Here is a 22076-nt window from a genome sequence, read left to right as displayed (position 1 = left end):
TTTATTATGTTGAGGTATGTTCCTTCTATTCCTGCTTTCTGGAGAGTTTTTATCATAAATGGACGTTGAATTTTGTCAAAGGCCTTCTCTGAATCTATTGAGATAATCATATGGTTTTTATTTTCAATTTGTTAATGTGGTGAATTACATTGATTGATTTGTGGATATTGAAGAATCCTTGCATCCCAGGGATAAAGCCCACTTGGTCATGGTGTATGATCTTTTTAATGTGTTGTTGGATTCTGATTGCTAGAATTTTGTTGAGGATTTTTGCATCTATGTTCATCAGTGATATTGGCCTGTAGTTTTCTTTTTTGTGACATCTTTGTCAGGTTTTGGTATTAGGGTGACGGTGGCCTCATAGAATGAGTTTGGAAGTTTACCTTCCTCTGCAATTTTCTGGAAGAGTTTGAGTAGTATAGGTGTTAGCTATACTACTCAAAATTTTTGGTAGAATTCAGCTGTGAAGTCGTCTGGACCTGGGCTTTTGTTTGCTGGAAGATTTCTGATTACAGTTTCAATTTCCGTGCTTGTGATGGGTCTGTTAAGATTTTCTATTTCTTCCTGGTTCAGTTTTGGAAAGTTGTACTTTTCTAAGAATTTGTCCATTTCTTCCACGTTGTCCATTTTATTGGCATACAACTGCTGATAGTAGTCTCTTATGATCCTTTGTATTTCTGTGTTGTCTGTTGTGATCTCTCCATTTTCATTTCTAATTTTATTGATTTGATTTTTCTCTCTTTGCTTCTTGATGAGTCTGGCTAATGTTTTGTCAATTTTATTTATCCTTTCAAAGAACCAGCTTTTGGCTTTGTTGATTTTTGCTATGGTCTCTTTTGTTTCTTTTGCATTTATTTCTGCCCTAATTTTTTAAGGTTTCTGTCCTTCTACTAACTCTGGGGTTCTCCAATTCTTCCTTTTCTAGTTGCTTTAGTTGTAGAGTTAGGTTTTTATTTGACTTTTTTCTTGTTTCTTGAGGTATGCCTGTATTGCTATGAACTTTCCTCTTAGCACTGCTTTTATAGTGTCCCACAGGCTTGGGGTTGTTGTGTTTTCATATTCATTAGTTTCTATGCATATTTTGATTTCTTTTTTGATTTCTTCTGTGATTTGTTGGTTATTCAGAAGTGTGTTGTTCAACCTCCATATGTTGGAATTTTTAATAGTTTTTCTTCTGTAATTGAGATCTAATCTTACTGCATTATGGTCAGAAAAGATGCTTGGAATGATTTCGATTTTTTTTGAATTTATCAAGTTTAGATTTATGGCCCAGGATGTGATCTATCCTGGAGAAGGTTCCATGAACACTTGAAAAAAAGGTGAAATTCATTGTTTTGGGGTGAAATGTCCTATAGATAACAATTTGGTCTAACTGATCTAACGTATCATTTAAATTTTGCGTTTCTTTGTTAATTTTCTGTTTAGTTGATCTGTCCATAGGTGTGAGTGGGGTATTAAAGTCTCCCACTATTATTGTGTTATTGTTGATTTCCCCTTTCATACTTGTTAGCATTTGTCTTACATATTGCGGTGCTCCTATGTTGGGTGCATATATATTTATAATTGTTATATCTTCTTCTTGGATTGATCCTTTGATCATTATGTAGTGTCCTTCTTTGTCTCTTTTCACAGCCTTTGTTTTAAAGTCTATTTTATCGGATATGAGTATTGCTACTCCTGCTCTCTTTTGGTCTCTATTTGCATGGTATATCTTTTCCAGCCCTTCACTTTCAGTCTGCATGTGTCCCTTGTTTTGAGGTGGGTCTCTTGTAAGCAGCATATAGAGGGGTCTTATTTTTGTATCCATTCAGCCAGTCTTTGCCTTTTGGTTGGGGCATTCAACCCATTTACGTTTAAGGTAATTATTGATAAATATGATCCCGTCACCATTTACTTTATTGTTTTGGGTTCGGGTTTATACACCCTTTTCGTGTTTCCTGTCTATAGAATATCCTTTAGAATTTGTTGGAGAGCTGGTTTGGTGGTGCTGAATTCTCTCAGCTTTTGCTTGTCTGTAAAGCTTTTGATTTCTCCATCGTATTTGAATGAGATCCTTGCTGGGTACAGTAATCTGGGCTGTAGGTTATTTTCTTTCATCACTTTAAGTATGTCTTGCCATTCCCTCCTGGCCTGAAGAGTTTCTATTGAAAGATCAGCTGTTATCCTTATGGGAATCCCCTTGTGTGTTATTTGTTGTTTTTCCCTTGCTGCTTTTAATATTTGTTCTTTGTGTTTGATCTTTGCTAATTTGATTAATACATGTCTTGGAGTGTTTCGCCTTGGGTTTATCCTATTTGGAACTCTCTGTGTTTCTTGGACTTGAGTGATTATTTCCTTCCCCATTTTGGGGAAGTTTTCAACTATTATCTCCTCAAGGATTTTCTCATGATCTTTCTTTCTGTCTTCTTCTTCTGGGGCTCCTATAATTCAAATGTTGGAGCGTTTCATATTGTCCTGGAGGTCTCTGAGATTGTCCTCGTTTCTTTTACTTCGTTTTTCTTGTTTCCTCTCTGATTCATTTATTTCTACCATTCTATCCTCTATTTCACTAATCCTATCTTCTGCCTCCGTTATTCTACTATTTGTTACCTCCAGAGTGTTTCTGATCTCATTTATTGCATTATTCATTATATTTTGACTCTTTTTTATTTCTTCTAGGTCCTTGTTAAACCTTTCTTGCATCTTCTCAATCCTTGTCTCTAGGCTATTTATCTGTGATTCCATTTTGATTTCAAGATTTTGGATCATTTTCACTATCAATATTCGGAATTCCTTCTCAGGTAGATTCCCTACTTCTTCCTCTTTTGTTTGGTTTGGTGGGCAACTCTCCTGTTCCTTTACCTGCTGAGTATTCCTCTGTCTCTTCATCTTGGTTATATTGCTGTGTTTTGGGTGGCCTTTTTATATTCTGGTAATTTGTGGAGTTCTCTTTATTATGGAGCTTCCTCACTGTGGGTGGTGTTCTATCAGTGGCTTGTCAAGGTTTCCTGGTTAGGGAGGCTTGTGTTGGAGTTCTGGTGGGTGGAGCTGGGTTTCTTCTCTCTGGAGTGCAGTGGAGTGACCAGTAATGGGTTATGAGACATCAAAGGTTTTGGAATAAGTTTGAGCTGCCTGTATATTGAAGCTCAGAGGAGTGTTCCTGTGTTGCTGGAGAATTTGAGTGGTATGTCTTGTTTTGGAACTTGTTGGCCCTTGGGTGGAGCTTGGTTTCAGTGTAGGTATGAAGGCATTTGATGAGCTCCTATTGCTTAATGTTCCCTGAATTCAAGAGTTCGCTAATGTTTTCAGGCTTTGGATTTAAGCCTCTTGCTTCTGGTTTTCAGTTTTATTTTTACAGTAGCCTCTAGACTTCTCCATCTACACAGCACCGATGATAAAACATCTAGGTTAAAGGTGAAAAGTTTCTCCACATTGAGGGACACTCAGAGAGGTTCACTGAGTTACAAGGAGAAGAGAAGATGGAGGGGGTAGTTAGAGGTAACTGGAATGAGATGCGGTGAGATCAAAAGAGGAGTGAGCAAGCCAGCCAGTAGTTACTTCCTTATGTGCGCTCTATAGTCTGGACCACTCAGAGGTATTTACAGAGTTATACGGGAAGAGGAGAGGGAGGAAGTATTCAGAGGTGACCAGGAGGATTAGAGAGAGGAATGAGAAGGAGAGAGACAAATCCTGCCAGTAACCAGTTCCTTAGGTGTTCTCCACCATCTGGAACACACAAAGATTCACAGAGTTGGATAGAGAAGAGATGGGGGAGAAAAGAGACAGAGGCCACCTGGTGGAGAAAAAGGAGAGTCCAAAGGAGGAGAGAGTGGTCAAGCCAGTAATCTCGCTCTCAGGTAAACTTGGGTAGTGAAGTTTGGGTTTTTAAATGTACAAAATTGGCAACAAAAACCTAAGAGCAAAGATTAAAAATCTAGAGTAGAGGTTGGATTTTCAAAAATACAATATTAAAGAAAAGAAGCAGAAGGAAAAAGGAAGAAAGAAAAAAAAAAAACAAGAATTACTAAAACAAACAAAAAAAACAAAACAAAAAAACAACAATGACCAAAACAAACAAACAAACAAAAAACCACCAACAACCATCCAAAGACTATATATGGCGTTTGCCTTAAAAAAAAAAAAAAGTCTTTTTGTTTTTTTAGATAGTAATAGTAGGTTATAGAAATAAAAATTAGAGGAGAAATAGAAGACAACAATTAAAAAAAGTTAGAAAGAAAAGAAAAAAAAGACAAAAAACAAAAAACAAACAAACAACAAAAAAAGGAATGATTTTAAATATAGCAAAAATATATCTGGCCCTTCTCTGATGTTGTGGGCCGTGTGGGATCATTTCCAAGGTGGTTCCCTCTGTTTAACTTCTTCTGTTTGCTGGTTTTTTAGGCTCACTAGTTCAGTCACACTGTGGGGAGGGGAGATGCTGCAAACAAATAGCACTGTTGTGTGCACACAGTGTCTCAGCCCCGCTTGACCTGTCCCTTCTCGCAGCGCACAAACCGATCTGGCTCTACGATGCTCAGCCGGGAACTGTCTGGGGCTGGCCCTAGGCTGCGTGCACTTCCCCGGTCCAAGCCACTCAGGTTCAATGCTCAGGCAGCCCTCAGAGGCTCAGATTCAGCTGGGACTGCACTTTGTGCCCTTCCCAGGTCCGAGTAGCTCAGGAGTTTGGCGAGCGCGATCACCGCGGCTTGTCACCTTTTCTGCCGCTGCTGCTCAGCTTTCTGGGTGGACCGCTGGTGCCCCCCGTGAGGCAGATTGTGACTGTCCAGCACACCCAGAAGTCTGAGCAAAGAAGCCTGCTTGCAGTTAGGTAAGTAAAGTCTCTCCGGGTCTGCAATTGCCCCTTTCCAGTCCTTACGGCTCTGGCTGCCTGTCCCTGGCGGGGGATGGTCTGCAGCCGGCTTATTCCGTTCCGTCCTTTGTTCTGTGCTCGGTCCTGGCGGTGTCTTATGTTCGAGCTTTTCGTGCGGTAGCTATCCCACAGTCTGGTTTGCTAGCCCAAGTTAGATCGTTCTGGTTGCTCGTGGGGCGTTCCTGCCCAATTCTTACAAAGCACTGCAGCCCGCACCTCCCGCGAGTCCCTGCCCTGCCCCCACTTCCCAATGGCGGATGCAGGCGTCTGTGCTGCTTTTCCGCTGGGGGAGTTACTGTTGGGCTTGTAATCTCTTGGTTTTAATTATTTATCTATTTTTCCTTCCTGTTATGTTGCCCTCTGTGTTTCCAAGGCTCGCCACAGACTCGGCAGGGAGAGTGTTTCCTGGTGTTTGGAAACCTCTCTTCTTAAAATTCCCTTCCTGGGACGGGCTTCCTTCCTGGGACGGAGCTCCTCCCCACCTCCTTTGTCTCCTTTTTCGTCTTTTATATTTTTCCTACCTGTTTTTGAAGACAATGGTCTGCTTTTCTGGTTGCCTGATGTCCTCTGCCAGCCTACAGAAGTTGTTTTGTGGATTTTGCTCGGCATTGAAATGTTCTTTTGAGGAATTTGTGAGGGAGAAAGTGGTCTTCCCGTCCTATTCCTCTGCCATCTTTTTGACCTCTGAATTTTCTTTTTGTAGAATCTTTGTCTGATTTTGGTATCAGGATATTATAGGCCTTAGAGAATGAGAGTGAGAGCATTTCCTAATCTTTGATTTTTAGGAATAATTTGCAAATGGTGGATACTAATTTTTCTTTAAATATTTAGTTGAATTTCTTCTTGAAGCATATGATCCTGGACTTCTGTTTCTCGGGAAATTTTTGATTACTGGTTCAATTTAATTACTAGTAATTGGTCTGTTCAAATTTTCCTTTTCTTTCATATTCTGTCTTGGAAGGCTGTGTGTCCAGGAATGTACTGTTTTTACAGTCATATTTTTAGGTTCCAGGCACTAGGACTTGAATAACTTTGGGAGCCCTTTTTCAGGCTACCACATTTATTACAGCAATTCTGGCTATCCATTTTCCACCTCTCTGGCACTTGCTTATTTGCCTAGTGACTTGACTATTTCAGGTAAGTTAATTTTTCCCACAGTTTACAGCCCATGATGTTGTTCCTCAAAGGATATAGTCTTGGGTACATTCTCAGACATCCTGATGCAGTAGTGGTTTAGCAAGGCTCTTCAACAGTCTTTTTCTCTAATTTTTATGCTAGACTATTTGCTTCTGTTTGTATTACACCTAGACAATAGACTCCACTAATTGCTGGCTGATGTTTTTCAACAGTGCTGCTGTTGCTGCTGCTAAGTCACTTCAGTCATGTCCAACTCTGTGCGACCCCATAGACGGCAGCCCACCAGGCTCCCCCGTCTCTGGGATTCTCCAGGGAAGAACACTGGAATGGATTGCCATTTCCTTCTCCAATGCATGAAAGTGAAAAGTGAAACTGAAGTCGCTCAGTCATGTCTGACTCTTAGCGAACCCAATGGCTGCAGCCTACCAGGCTGCTCAGTCCATGGGATTTTCCAGACAAGAGTACTGGAGTGGGTTATCAGTGACTTCTCCGTTCAACAATGCTATGAAGCCATAAATTGTTCCCAGGTCTCATCTAATTAAATCAAGCCTGTTTGCAGAGCCAGCCTTTGAAACTTTTCTTTGAGATCTCCAGACCAGAGAGGACTTTTCCTAGTTATCCCCTTTTCCTGTACTTGCTGTTAAGATTTTAAGTTGTTGTCTATGAATTAACTCGTTGCTCTCATTGAGTTGCAGCCTTCTGTTAATTGTTTACCATAAGCATCTCCATTGTTTTCAACAGCGCTCTTAAACTTGGGCTTCCCAATGATGGTTTCAAATAAAGTCTTCTCAAAGGGAGACCTCTGGTTTTTACAGCTGCTTCTCTCCATGGGCATAACACCTGAGCCACAGCTCTAGACCTGTAATAAGGGACATTTGGCTGCTTGTCTATGAGTTACATCACTGTGTTATGAGAAGCATGATGGAAGGGAGCAGTACCCTCTTGCCTTCTTGGCTTGCCTTTGCCAGCATGAAATCATCACTCTGTGAGCTGGGATGAGAGCAAGAGGACCCAGTATTCTCAGCCTACCATGCCTGACGTAGAACCCCTGTGCTATAAGTGAGGTGAGAAGTGGCCATAGACCTGTCAGCTTTTGTTGTTTGTAATACAGTTTCTGTAACACAGACCTGGGGTAGGAGATATGATAACCCTATACTGTGAACTGGAGAGAGAAGGACCATGTGTTCTTGGTTGTATCCACCTTGAGTAGAACTTCCATCATCTTGAGCTGGGGATGGGGAGTGGGTCATGGTACAATTGCCACAGATTCTTTCTGCTATCATGGAGATTTAGTAGATTTTATGAACAAATGTGTCTCTATTACCCTTTTTATATGCTGTATAACCTAAAGACTGTGTCCAAAGGTTTTAATTTCTTAAAAATAATTTTCATCTGTTTTAACTGTTTTGTTGGGGACAGTATCCATAAATCAACTCACAAAGTCATTCTGGAAAGTAGTCTTTTATTTACATTATTAGCACAAATAGAATAGGATTAGACAGAATATAATCAAAAGTTGAGCTTTTCTTTCAGATTCATTGGCTTTCTCCATTGACAAAGAAAGCTGTCTTCTTGTCTTTAGCCTAAACCTGCCTCAAACATAATTCTGCCGTGAATCTCCATATTAACACAATCATGTTTTCTGAGAGTACTAATATTGAGAAACAGGAGTATCATATCTTTTCTGAAACACTAGTTGTACTTAGAGCTATCATCCATAGTATAAAGATTAACAGTCATATCTTCTAAGTTTTGTATCTTCAACAGAAAGCATCATTAGTGTTGGTTTTTATAATATCTAATATTAGCATATCAAAGATAGCATAATTATGAGAAGTAGTATAGTTTTTCATGAATGAAAATAATGGACAAACTATTTAAATACTCTCTGCCTTAGACCTCAAGAGGAAGATCCACCAGGCTTCTCTGCCCGTGGGATTTTCCAGGCAAGAATACTGGACTGGGTTGCCATTTCCTCCTCCAGGGGATCTTCCTGACCCAAGGAGTGAACTGGAGTCTCTCAGGTCTCCTGCCTTGGCAGGCAGCTTCTTTACCACTAGCACCACCTGGGAAGCCCACTGACTAGGGAAAGGGAAAAGGCCAAACAAGAGGAAGGTTTCAGAGGTTCCTGATGTTCTGTCTGCCTGATTTTGTGGGGAGCGCTAGAGCACATATCAGACTATACTGTACCACTTAGACAAAAGAATTGGATAGTCACAGATATCAATTGTTATCTAAGCTGCTGGCAGCAAAACACAAAGAACTTGGGGACTGAGCACAGATGAAGTTCCTGAGAAAAGTTGAGCAAGGTGCCAGCAATGTCTAATATAGCCACTGTGACATTTACTCCTTGGAACAGTCCTGCAGGTTTCACTGCTCTTGCTATGATTCAAGTCAAATTCTCCAATGTTCACATTTGTCTTTGAACTTTCTTTGCCTATCCATCCAACCTCATCTCTTTCTAGCCATGCATACATGTCTTCCCCAGCACTATCCGCTTTAATCTTCACACTGCTCTGCTCCCCAAGTGATGAAGGACACTTTTTACTCACAAACCCATGTTTCTCTCCTGACCCTGGGCATTGCTTCCCCAACCTTTCCTTCAGACCTCTTACTCTTTGACCCTTGATATTACTTCTCTTATCCACTATATTTTCCAGAATCATCTTCACCATCCAGAGGTGGTGGATTGTTTTATTCTCTCTGCAGATTGTTTTATTCTCTATCAGCAGAAATGGTCATGTGATCTTAATGACATCAGAAGCTGAGGGACATCTCTGATACCGATGTGTGTGAAGGAAGAGACAGAGTATATGGATGTCTTAAACCTGTACAGATTCATAATTTAAAACTCACTTTTTATACTTCAACCCTTATCAAAAGTATTCTGAGCAACCCGACTGTCAGCTTAGGATCCATGATCACCTTGGAAATATTCCATTTGCCTAATTTATATTTTAGGAAAACTATAAATTGAACTTGATTGGTTTTCTATCATTTTTTAGGGTCATGTAAAATGTGGACACATCTGAAAGATTGTGGCAAAATTGAAGTTCCGTCATGGCAAAAGGGCTATATATTCTCTGTTTGGATCCATGACTTTATCTTGTAATGATATATATTATGTTTCTGCGTATCTTCAATAGACTTTAATTAGTATTTATAATAAAAAAGGAAATATCCCTCTGCACACTAATTTGTAACTTCATGGGAGTCTCTCTCTTTCCCCTTGTAAAATAATGTAATCTCCATTAACATATCATGCTATCCTGATATATGAGTTTTTCTAGGAGGTGTTAAGAAAAGGAAGAGGTGGAGAGTGGGAGAGAAATTCTAACCTGCTCTTTACCCATGTGTAAGCAGAGTATTTCTGATTCCCAATGAAATTAATTTACAGCAATTCTAGCCTCAATATGGGGAATACTTTCTTTGAGAGAGATAGGTTTAAGTAAAAGCACTTGTAAGAGGATGGGGTCTGTTGAAAGCGTTAAAGCAGATGTGAACTTCAAGTCAGAGTTCCAGCTGGTTGAGAAGACCAGAAGAGGAACGGGAGTTGTCACTGACCTTTGGTGCCAAGAAATGGACAAGATTCTGGGAGCATCATTTTTACTTCTGTGGTTTCAATTAGACTGTGGGTTGTGGTGGATGAAAACTAAGATATCTCATTAATTAGGGGGAATGAGAAAATTGGGGAATGGACAAATTCATGCAGACAGGAACTTTAAGAAGGAAATATTAATTTGTGAACCTAATGACTTTTTATCTCTGTAAACAAGGGTGGGTGGACAAGAGAAGGAAAAAAGTGACCAACAGCAGGTGAAACAGAGCCCTCAATCTTTGATAGTCCTGGAAGGAGAGATTTCCATTCTGAACTGTAGGAGAGGAGTGCATTTGACTACTTCTCATGGTACAGTCAACACCCTGGTTAAGGCCCTTGTATTCTTGATAGCCATAGGTTCAGTTATGAATAAAAAGGAAGATGGGAGACTCACAATGTTCCTCAGTACGAGCGCCAAACAGCTCTCATTGCACATCACAGCTGCCCAGCCTGGAGACTCAGCCACCTACTTCTGTGCAGCAAGTGCATGGTGCTCCCCAGACACCTGCAGCCTGTACCCAGACCTGCAGCCGAGGCTCCACACACCCTGCAGTGCAGATGAAATACACACAGACACATTAGTTATGCATAAAAGTCATAATACATGTAAGAAGACTGAAATTATATAGAATTTATTCTTTGATCAAATTAGAATTGACTTAGAAAATCAATAGCAAAAATATATCTCTAGAAACTCCCAAATATTTGGAATTTAGGCATTAAACTTACTTGGAAAAAAAACCACTAAAGAAGTAATTAGTGGGCTATAAGAAAATATTTTGAAAGAAAATATAGTGAGAACACATACATACAAATATTTATGAGAGACAGTTAATATTTTACATAGGAGAGATTTATCCTTTAAATGCTTATACTGCTAAAGAAAAGGCTGAGAAAACAATTATGCAAGCTTTCAACAAAAAAAGACCAAAATTATAACTAATATAAACTGAAACAAGAACATAATAAAAAATGTCAAATTGGTAAAATAGAAAATGATAGAAATAACTATGAGATACCAAGTCAATTCTGCTAAAATCATTAATAAAATATATATTCCTAGGTAAAATTATCATGGTGAAAAAAGAGAAAACACAAATTATAACTACAAGGAATGAAAAATAAGCAATAATACAGATGCTACAGTGTTAATCAGATAGACTCCCTCTGGTGTCCACCTGAAACTGTTACAGCATTAATTGGCTGCTGCTGCTGCTGCTGCTAAGTCGCTTCAGTCGTGTCCGACTCTGTGCGACCCCATAGACTGCAGTCCACCAGGCTCCCCATCCCTGGGATTCTCCAGGCAAGAACACTGGAGTGGGTTGCCATTTCCTTCTCCAGTGCATGAAAGTGAAATTAATTGGCTATACTCCAATACAAAATTAAAGTATAATAAAAAATACAAAAAGGATAATAAAATCCATTAACAAGTATACACTACTGAGTTATCACAGGTGGGGATGTGGAGAAAGTTGGGAAATCTGACTCTTTGGCAAAGGTGCAGTGACAATTCAATGGAGGAATGATACAAGCAAATGATTTGGGGACAACTGGATATATTCATAGCCAAGTAACTGAAACTGGGCCTAAATCTCACAACTTATACAAAAATTTAAGGAGAATCTCAAAATGGACCATACCTCCATGTGTGAAATATAAAACTATGAACCTTTTTGAAAAAAAAGAAAATCTTCAGGACCAGTTGTTAGACAAAATGATTTTTGTCATGACACTTAAATCGCAATCCATAAAAAATAAACTACTTCATCAAAATTAAAAATGCTTGCTCTGTGAAAGATACTATTAAGAGAATGAAAAAGACAAAGCACAGAATGGCAGGAAATATTTTCACAATGTATTTTCATGAAAGGATGGTATTCAGAATGCAACGTACTCTCTAAACTCAGCAGGAAGAAAACAAGCAACCTAACCGAAAAACGAACAAAAGGTTCACCCAGACACTTCATGCAAGAACTTTGTATTAGGGAAATAAGCATGTAAATAAGCATGTAAACAGATGTTCAACATCATTAACCATCAGGGAAATGCAAATTAAAGCCACAATGAGATACCATTCCACATCTTGCTTAATGGCTAAAATGAAAAATACTGATGATAACAAGTCCTGGCAATGATGTAGAAAAACTGGATTGCTCAGACACTGCTGGTGGGAAAATGGTACAGTCATTCTGGAAGACAGTTTAGCAGTTCCACATAAACTAAAATATTCACTCACCTTACAGCTCAGCAGTCATATTTCTTTACAAGCATTTATACTTGAGAAATGAAAACCATGTTCACACAAAAATCTGTACATCAACATTCATGGCAGCTGTGTTTGTGGTGGCCAAAAGCTGGAAACCAGCCAAATGTTCTTCATTGTGTGAATAGATAAATATGCTGTGGTACACCCATACCACAAAATATTACTTATAGATCTATCTCCACTTGAAATAGGGTTAAGTCTCAATAAACCAATTTAAATTAAAAATATCATAAGTAGAACATGAATATAATAAACATTGTGAATCAGAGTTTAGCCTAGCCTAACCTTAAGGTGTTGTACTGAAAGTGAAAAACAGGATGATTGTATGAGTGCAGAATGGTTGTAGTGGATCAGTTGTTTACCCTCATGATCCCAGGGCTGACTGAGAGCTCAGCTTGCTGTTGCTGTTCAGCATCATTAGAGACTGTCATACAGCATGTTACCAGCATGGGGAAAGGTGAAAATTGAAAATACAAAGTATGGTTTCTAGTGAATGTATATATGCCTTTCTCATAACCATAAAGTCAAAAATCCTAAGTTGGTCCATCATAAGCTGGGGACAGTCTGTAGTGATTAAAAGAAATATGCTATTGATTCATGCAATAGCCTAGATAGATCTAAATGGTGAGTGAAAAAAGTATCTGAGAAGACTACATGGTACATGCTTACACACTATATTATTACAGTTGCATACACAATGTATGAGTTTACTTTTACAGCATTCTCAAAAGGACAAAATATAGACATTAAAAGATCAGTAGTTTCTAGGGGTTATCACGAGTTGCAGGGGTGGAGATAGTATGAAAATTGTTTTCTCTAGAGATGGAACAATTCTGTATCATGATTTTGTAATGGTGCAAAAGCCTTACACCTGTGATAAAATTTCATAGAGCTATGCATAAAGAAGTGCATATAAAACTGATATATCAGATTGTCATTTATATTTTAAAAATATTTTATCAATATTAATTTTCTGGTATATATAATGTATATAATTGTTATATATAAATATATATGCTACACATACAATATCATCCTGCTGCCCAGGCTGCTGTGAGCATTCATGATCTCTTCTTTTAAGATACAAGCAAACCAAGGCATCAGCTGCCTGATAACACTCAGAGGTGAAATGGCACAGGGGAGAAGATGTCTCAACTAAAAATGCACTCTCCTCCATGTATCAGTCATTAACGGCACCACTCAAGGAACTTAAAACCAAGAAACTGACACTGTTTTAAAGACCCTGTCTGTACTTTCTTTTCTATTATCTCTATGACTTTGATTCTGTTTGTTAATTCATCCATGAAAATGATGAAACCAAATGGAAGATTGACAACTATACTCTAAATGAACATGTCAGTTCAGTTCACTTCAGTCGCTCGGTTGTTTCTGACTCTTTGTGACCCAATGGACTGCAGCATGCCAGGTTTCCCAGTCCATCACCAACTCCCCGAGCTTACGCAAACTCACGTCCATTGAGTTGGTAACGTCATCCAACCGTCTCATCCTCTGTCATCCCCGTCTCCTCCTGCCTTCAATGAACATGTAACAGTTTACAAAACCTCATGCATCACCATCTATGGTGTAGATACAGCTTGTAGATACTAAGTTTTGTTGGAATGCATTATAATCCTATGGCACAGAAAGATCCAGCATGGTTATCTAAAGTGTATTTTGCAAGAAGAAAAAATAATAAGCAACTAACTAGTGAGACTGAACAATTTGGGCCAGTGGGATAGAAACTGTGACATGAGGACAATTTGAAGACACATGATCTAATAAGTACAATTCTACTTGTGGAGGCAATGAGACTGAATATTCTGATCCTTCTCAAAATCTAATAAATAAGACTCAAAAGTATAATTATTTTATTCCTGTCATAAATTCATATATTATACAATCAATGGAATAGACTCTTAAAGTCAAAAGGACTGATTTTTTTTAAATCATTTGATGTCAAAGTAATTTTACATATTGGAAAAACTAAGTAGAGCCCTAAAACCCAGAAAAACATAAATTAAAAATTTTGGATAAGACTATATTTCACCAAGAAGACCAAACATCTGTGAGTTTTTAAATAAAGTACTTAGATTCTGGATGGAGCAATATAACTGTAGGTTAAATAGATGACTAGTAAGTAGATTACAAGAAGGATTCATAGCTTATACTAAATTTTATTTTAGATCTGTTCATGTTGCAGCAAATGGCATTATTTCATTCTTTTTTTATAGCTGAATGGTTTCATCATGGGTTCCCTGGTGGCCTGGCAGTAAAGAATGCATTTGCCAAGCAGGAGACACGGGTTTGACCCCTGGGTCAGGAAGAACCCCTGGAGAAGGAAATGGTACCCCCCTCCAGTATTCTTGCCTGGGAAATTCCATGGACAGAGCAGTCTGGAAGGCTACAGTCCATGGGGTTGAACAACAGTGGGACATGACTTAGCAACTAAACAACAACGGCAACAATTTCATTGTACATATGTTCCACATCTTTATCCACTCCTCTGTTGATGGAGATTTCATTTTGCTGTACAGCAGAAGTTAAATCAACTACACTCTAATAAAAAGTTCAAAAACAACAACAAAAAAAACAAATGCTGTTTTAAATGGGATGGCAAAATTCTTGTGTTGAATAATTATCAGTGAATGTCACCTAGTTTGTTCCTCAATTCCCCTCAGCTCAAACCTTTATTACTAATTGCTTTTGTGAAGCCCCCTTTCAGGATCAGCCTAACTTAATTACCAGTGAAAGAAAAATTGACAAAGTAAAAGTTTGTGGTGAGCCATAATTTTTTTCCCATCTGTGCACAGACCACATGACGTATGGAAACGACAAACCCCACTTCCTGTTTGAAGGAGTCACACAGGACTTGAGGTTATATGTACATGTGCTGCCAGGAGCACAAAGGCACTCTCATTTTGAGGCAAAACTGAGCACATTTGTGCAGGGGAATCCATGCCTCATGCCTCTCTCCAGCCTGCTCTGGGTGCTCCTGGCCTTCACCTTCTCTGGTAGGGATGCTCCCAAGCATGGGTGCATGTGTTCAGGGTGAAAGGCCTGCACACAGGCGTGTGGTGCTTCACGGGGACTTGGGGAGGAAAGGAAGACTGGAGAAAATCAAGCGTCTTATGATTTCAGTTTGTTTTGGGGGGTGGTGGTCCTAAATGAGTCTAATTCCTACATTATTTTATTCACTGTTTCATCTCTGTTTTCTGATTTTCCCTACAGGATCCAGCGTAGCCCAGAAAGTTATTCAAGACCCGCCAGACATATCCAATCGAACTGGGGAATCAGTTACCCTAAATTGTCGGTATGAAACAAGCCAGAGCCGTTACATTTTTTGGTACAAGCACCTTCCCAGTGGAGAGATGATTTTCCTTACAAAGGATGGCCGCTTCTCTATACATTTTGACAGAGTACATAAATCCTCCAGCCTCACCATTTCAACCTTACAATTGGAAGATTCTGCAAAGTACTTCTGTGCTCTCTGGGAACTCACAGTGCTTGAAGTAATAGGAAAAGCTGAACAAAAAAACCCCAAGCTTAATAAGAGAAAGCCTCTCTGCTGTAGGACCCTAGCTGAAATACACACCTGCAGATCCCAGACAATAAATGGTAGTCCTGTGGTTGCTTCATCTGTGGTCTGGATTAGAAGATTTAATTCTAAATAAAAGCTTCTTTCATGTCATATGGAAGCAAGTGTTGAGTAACTTTCTACTGGTACATTCTCCTCTTGAATTTTTGACTTTAAATCAACCATACAGAACATGTGTGAAGTTGTCTAAATTTGAAAACTTGCCCCATAATAATATAAAATGACACTTTCACCTAAATATCCTCACATCACAAATCTTGATATAGTATCTGAAATTGTCATGAAAATAATTTTCTTAGTTCTTTCCTTTTAGGGCTTCCCAGGCACTAGGGGTAAAGAACTTGCCTGCCAATGCAGGAGACTTAAGAGGCACAGATTTGATCCCTGGTTTGGGAAGTTCCCCTGGAGGAGGGCATGGCAACCCACTCCAGTATTCTTTCCCGGAGAATCCCTGGGACAGAGGAGCTTAGTGGGCTACAGTCCGTAGGGTCGCAAAGAGTAGGACATAACTGAAGTGACTTGTTATACAGCCCTTTCCTCTTAGATCGTGTCAGGGCATAATCAGAGAAGGAGAACTACCAGTGATGTAGAGTAAGAGGTTAGTTATAAGGATTATTCTGCTTCTCCTGTGGCTCAGCTGGTAAAGAATCCGCCTGCAATGCAGGAGACCTGGGGAGAGTCCCTTGGACTAAAAGGAGATCAAACCAGTCAATCCTAAAAGGAAATCAGTCCTGAATGTTCATTGGAAGGATTGATGCTGAAGCTGAAACTCCAATACTTTGGCCACCTGATGTGAAGAACTGACTCATTGGTAAACATCCTGGTACTGAGAAAGATTGAAGACAGGAGAAGGGGACGACAGAGGATGAGGTGGTTGGATGGTATCACCGAATTGATGGACATGAGTATGAGCAAGCTCTGGGAGTTGGTGATGGACAAGGAGGCCTGGTGTGCTGCAGTCCGTGGAGTCACAAAGAGTCAGACACCACTGAGCGACTGAACATTAAAGGATTATTCACCGGCAGGGGCTAGAGCCGGTGGAAGAGTCTGTTCCATTTGTATTCCAACACTAAATACAGATTAAAACAATGTTATATTTGTCTTTGGTGGTGTGTCTGAATTCACTGAAAGGCAACCAGAGTAACATTTGTGAAAGAAAGTTGGATGTGGACAAAAGCATGTACAAACTGTGACATGTACAGAAATAGCATGAGGACAACGGAACCCACAAGATACACTGAAACATGTCTTTTTCTCTTACCTCCTTTAGGCTCAAAATAGTGGGTGACCTTCAGGAAAAGGTCATTTGCCCTCATGCTACAAGCATACTTGGTCAAAGACAAAGATAACATGAGTAAGAGATCCAGAAGAAGATCAAGGAGTTGTGAGTCAACAATTAATTGAACACCTGATCAGCAGCAACATTATGAGTTGCCATGGTCCCTGGAGCCCTGCGCCAACCTGTGGAGCATAGAGACACGGCTGCTGCATCACAGGGACCTTCCAGATCTTAAGCAGAGCTCTGTCATGGCCAAGCATAGACAAGAACAAGATAGGGAAGCAAATTCTGGGAAACAGATTTCCAGGTAGTTAAGTTGAGACAGTACAAAGCCACTGTAATAGCTTAACTAGTTTATTCCATTCCTTGTTAACTAAGAATTCATGATTACCTCTTTGAAGAACAAAACTTTCTGATAAGGACAACAGGAAAATTATGATTCCTATTCAGTTTAGTTGCTCAGTGATGTCCGACCCTTTGTGACCCCATGAATGGCAGCACCCCAGGCCTCCCTGTCCATCACCAACTCCCAGAGTTTACCCAAACTCATGTCAATTGAGTCAATGATGCCATCCAACCATCTCATCCTCTGTCATCCCCTTCTCCTCCTGCCCTCAATCTTTCCCAGCATCAGGGTCTTTTCAAATGAGTTAGCTCTTTGCATCAGGTGGCCAAATTATTGGAGTTTCAGCTTCAACATCAGTCCTTCCAATGAACACCCAGAACCGATCACCTTTAGGATGGACTGGTTGGATCTCCTCTCAGTCCAAGGGACTCTGAAGAGTCTTCTCCAACAACACAGTTCAAAAGCATCAATTCTTTGGTGCTCAGCTTTCTTCATGTCCAACTCTCACACCCATACATGACCACAGGAAAAACCATAGCCTTGACTAGACGGACCCTTATTGGCAAAGTAATATCTCTGCTTTTCAATATGCTGTCTAGGTTGGTCATAACTTTCCTTCCAAAGAGTAAGTGTCTTTTAATTTCATGGCTGCAATCACCATTTGCAGTGATTTTGGAGCCCCCCCAAAATAAATTCAGCCACTGTTTCCACTGTTTCCCCATCTATTTCCCATGAAGTGATGGGACCAGATGCCATGATCTTCGTTTTCTGAATGTTGAGCTTTAAGCCAATTTTTTCACTCTCTTTCACTTTCATCAGAGGCTCTTTAGTTCTTCTTCACTCTCTGCCATAAGGGTGGTGTCATCTGCATATCTGAGGTTATTGATATTTCTCCCAGCAATCTTGATTCCAGCTTGTGCTTCATCTAGCCCAGTGTTTCTCATGATGTATTCTGCATATAAGTTAAATAAGCAGGGTAAGAATATACAGCCTTGACGTACTCCTTTTCCTATTTGGAACCAGTCTGTTCCACATCCAGTTCTAACTGTTGCTTCTCGACCTGCATACAGATTTCTCAAGAGGCAGGTCAGGTGGCCTGGTATTCCCATCTCTTTCAGAATTTTCTACAGTTTATTGTGATACACAGTGAAAGGCTTTGGGATAGTCAATAAAGCAGAAATAGATGTTTTTCTGGAACTCTCTTGCTTTTTTGATGATCCAGTGGATGTCGGCAATTTGATCTCTGCTACCTCTGCCTTTTCTAAATCCAGCTTGAACATCTGGAATTTCATGGCTCACGTATTGTTGAAGACTGGCTTGGAGAATTTTAATCATTACTCTACTAGCGTGTGAGATGAGTGCAACTGTGCAGTAGTTTGAGCATTCTTTGGCATTGCCTTTCTTTAGGATTGGAATAAAACTGACCTTTTCCCATCTTGTGGTCACTGATGAGTTTTCCAAATTTGCTGACATATTGAGTGCAACACATTCACAGCACCATCTTTTAGGATTTGAAATGGCTCAACTGGAATTTCATCACCTCCACTAGCTTTGTTTGTAGTGATGCTTTCTAAGGCCCACTTGACTTCACATTCGACGATATCTGGCTCTAAGAGAGTGATCACACCATCATGATTATCTGTGTCGGGAAGATCTTTTTTGTACAGTTCTTCTGTGTATTCTTTTCACCTCTTCTTAATATCTTCTGCTTCTGTTAGGTCCATACCATTTCTGTACTTTATTGAGCCCATCTTTGTGTGAAATATTCCCTTGGTATCTCTAATTTTATTGAAGAGATCTCTAGTCTTTCCCATTCTGTTGTTTTCCTCTATTTCTTTGCATTGATCACTGAGGAAGGCTTTCTTATCTCTCCTTGCTCTTCTTTGGAACTCTGCATTCAAATGGGTATATTTTTCCTTTTCTCCTTTGCTTTTCACGTCTCTTCTTTTCACGGCTGTTTGTAAGGCCTCCTCAGACAGCCATTTTGCTTTTCTGCATTTCTTTTTCTTGGGGATGTTCTTGATCCCTGTCTCCTGTACAAAGTCACTATCCTCTGTCTATAGTTCATCAGGCACTCTGTCTATCAGATCTAGTCCCTTAAATCTATCTCTCACTTCCACTGCATAATCATAAGGGATTTGATTTAGGTTATACCTGAATGGTCTAGTGGTCTTCTCCACTTTTTTCAATTTAAGTCTGAACATGCTCCCTGTTAATATGATACAATAATTCTTCATTCACGCAAAATAAGCTCTCTCCTTCAGAAACTACCGAGTTCATTTATCCATTTACAGGTGATGTTCTTTCCTCATCTAGCTGAATCACACTCTCTCATTGAATTCTGTATCTTAACTACTTAGATACACTGAGATGTAAGATTAAGTTATAGCGGCATGTTTCTTTTTACCACAGGCAGGCAAAGAGGAGAGAGAAGCTAAAAAATGGTTAATGTAAACATAAACATATTCATGTAAAATGAAGATAATTTTATAACTATTATAGCTTTTGTTACTGCAAATGACCACATGATTGTAATTGGATATTTACAACTACCTCTTCTATTACCCATTCCATAACCTCTACATCATAGCAAGAACCCCCACTCACTGTTGTACTTGACTTCCTATAAAGCAAGCTCCTTATTCAGGAGCAATGCTATGTGAAAAGTCATAAAGGTGAATAAAGTATTCTGAAAGTTCACCACTGTGGTTTTGGCAGAAGTTTGCAAGGCATTGAAGACATTCCAAGGGTCTAATTTAGTGGAAGGAAGTCTTGCTAATAGGAGAAATCAATATGCTGTGTACTGGGAAACACCATTAAAAATGATGCTTGAGTTCTCATCACAAGCAATGGCAGTCACAAAAGGAAAACATTCTCAAAGGTTTTAAAGAAAACAAAACTGTCAAGGAAGCTTCTTATGAGCATGAAAGTATATTTTTAGATTGTCTTTTTTGTTAAATATCACTGCTAAGAGAGTGGAAAGTCAATGTGACTGGAAGGTTATATATGCAATCTACATTACTGAAACGGGAATCAAATGCAGAATATATGAAAAGCTCATAAACCAATATTAAGTGAAAATAGTTAATAATAATGGCAGTCTTGGAGATCCAATTCAGAAATATTATATCCAATAGTAGCTAGTAAACAGGCAATATGTCCTTGATTTTACTATTTTTCAGTTCAGTTCAGTTCGGTCGCTCAGTCGTGTCTGACTCTGCGACCCCATGAATCGCAGCAGGCCAGGCCTCCCTGTCCATCACCATCTCCCGGAGTCCACTCAGACTCACATTCATCGAGTCCGTGATGCCATCCAGCCATCTCATCCTCTGTCGTCCCCTTCTCCTCCTGCCCCCAATCCCTCCCAGCATCTGAGTCTTTTCCAATGAGTCAACTCTTCCCATGAGGTGGTAGGGAAACCCAAATCAAGCCTCACCTGATCCATCTGTGTCCTTTCAGCACCCTGAAAGGGTGTAACTAGCTGGCTAAATAGTGACTATCTCTAGGAAAGTAAGTGATTAAGTAAATGTCCTAGAAGCTTCCATTACTGAACTGATGTGGAGGGAAAAAGCAGGTCACAAGCCTGGCCACTGAAGGAAAGGAAGGTTTTAGTAGAATAAAGTGAAAGTGAAGTCGCTCAGTCATGTCTGACTCTTTGCGACCCCATGGACTGTAGCCTACCAGGCTTCTCTATCCATGGGATTTTCCAGGCAAGAATACTGGAGTGGGTTACCATTTCCTTCTCCAGGGGATCTTCCTGACCCAGGGATCAAACCCGGGTCTCCCACATTGGAGGCAGGTACTTTAACCTCTGAGCCACCAGGGAAGCCCAGTAGAATAAAAGAGTTGCTATTTATTGAGCTTACTATATGTCAGGCACTGTAGGATGCATTTCCTATTCATTATCTAATTTAAATATCAAAACCCTATGGGACAGGTTTTATTGTTCCAATTATTTTTATCTTTGAGAAATGAGACACAACTTTCAAAGCTGTGAAAAGAGTCTCAAACCTTTATTGTCATCCAGGTTGTACCATTTACAGGCTCCTTGGAGAAGATTTGGATATGAGGAAGACTTGACCCAGAACAGGAGGAATGTATGTCTCAGTGCCAGTGAAAATATGAGTTTAAACCGGAATCTAAAGAGATCTATGAAGAATGGTTCTATCAAGATCTACAAACTTTTTAGAACTACACCCAAGAAAAGACGTCTTTTTCATCATAGGGGATTAGAATCCAAACATAGGAAGTCAAGAGATACCTGGAGTAACAGGCAAGTTTGGCCTTGGAGTACAAAATGAAGCAGGACAAAGGCTAACAGAGTTTTACCAAGAAAATATACTGGTCATAGCAAAAACCCTCTTCCAACAACACGAGAGCCCACCCTACACATGGATATCACCAGAAGGTCAGTACAGAAATCAGATTGATTATATCCTTTGTAGCTGAAGATGGAGGAAACCTATATGGTCACACAGTGAAAATCTGGAGCCGACTGTGGCTAAGCTCCTTATTGCAAAATTCATCCTTAAGCTGAAGAAAGTAGGGAAAACCACTAGACCATTTAGGCATGACCTAAATCAAGAACTTTATGATTATAGAGTGGAGGTGACAAATAGATTCAGGGATTAGATCTCATAGACGGAGTTCCTGAAGAACTGTGGTTGGAGGTTCATAACATTGTACAGAAGGCAGTGACCAAAACCATTCCAAAGAAATGAAAGAAGGCAAAATGTTTCTCAAAGAAGGGATTACAAATAGCTGAGAAAAGAAGTAAGAGACAAAGAAGAAGGGGAAAGATATATCCAAATGAATGCAGAATTCCAGAGAATAGCAAGGAGAGACAAGAAATCTTTCTTAAGTGAACAATGCAAAGAAATAGCAGGGAACAATAGAATGGGAAAGACTATAGACCTCTTCAAGAAAATTAGAGATACCAAGGGAACATTTCATGCAAAGATGGGCACAATAAAGGACAGAAATGGCAAGAATTTAACAGAAGTAGA

General features: G+C 39.6%; 1 protein-coding gene and 1 gene segment (V, D, J or C); both read left to right on the top strand.

Moving 5' to 3' along the window:
• Positions 1-22076, top strand: part of LOC121820038 (uncharacterized) — a 234431-nt gene that overhangs the window by 146564 nt on the left and 65791 nt on the right. The gene's annotated exons all lie outside the window — the stretch shown is intronic.
• On the top strand, positions 14756-15521 carry LOC132660110 (T cell receptor delta variable 1-like). The segment is given in 2 exon segments: positions 14756-14861; positions 15079-15521. Coding segments are annotated over 2 exon segments (492 nt in total).

The sequence above is a fragment of the Ovis aries genome, chromosome 7 (assembly GCF_016772045.2).
Source record: "Ovis aries strain OAR_USU_Benz2616 breed Rambouillet chromosome 7, ARS-UI_Ramb_v3.0, whole genome shotgun sequence".
Taxonomy (NCBI): Eukaryota; Metazoa; Chordata; class Mammalia; order Artiodactyla; family Bovidae; genus Ovis; species Ovis aries.
This window is presented reverse-complemented; position numbering and strand designations above follow the sequence as displayed.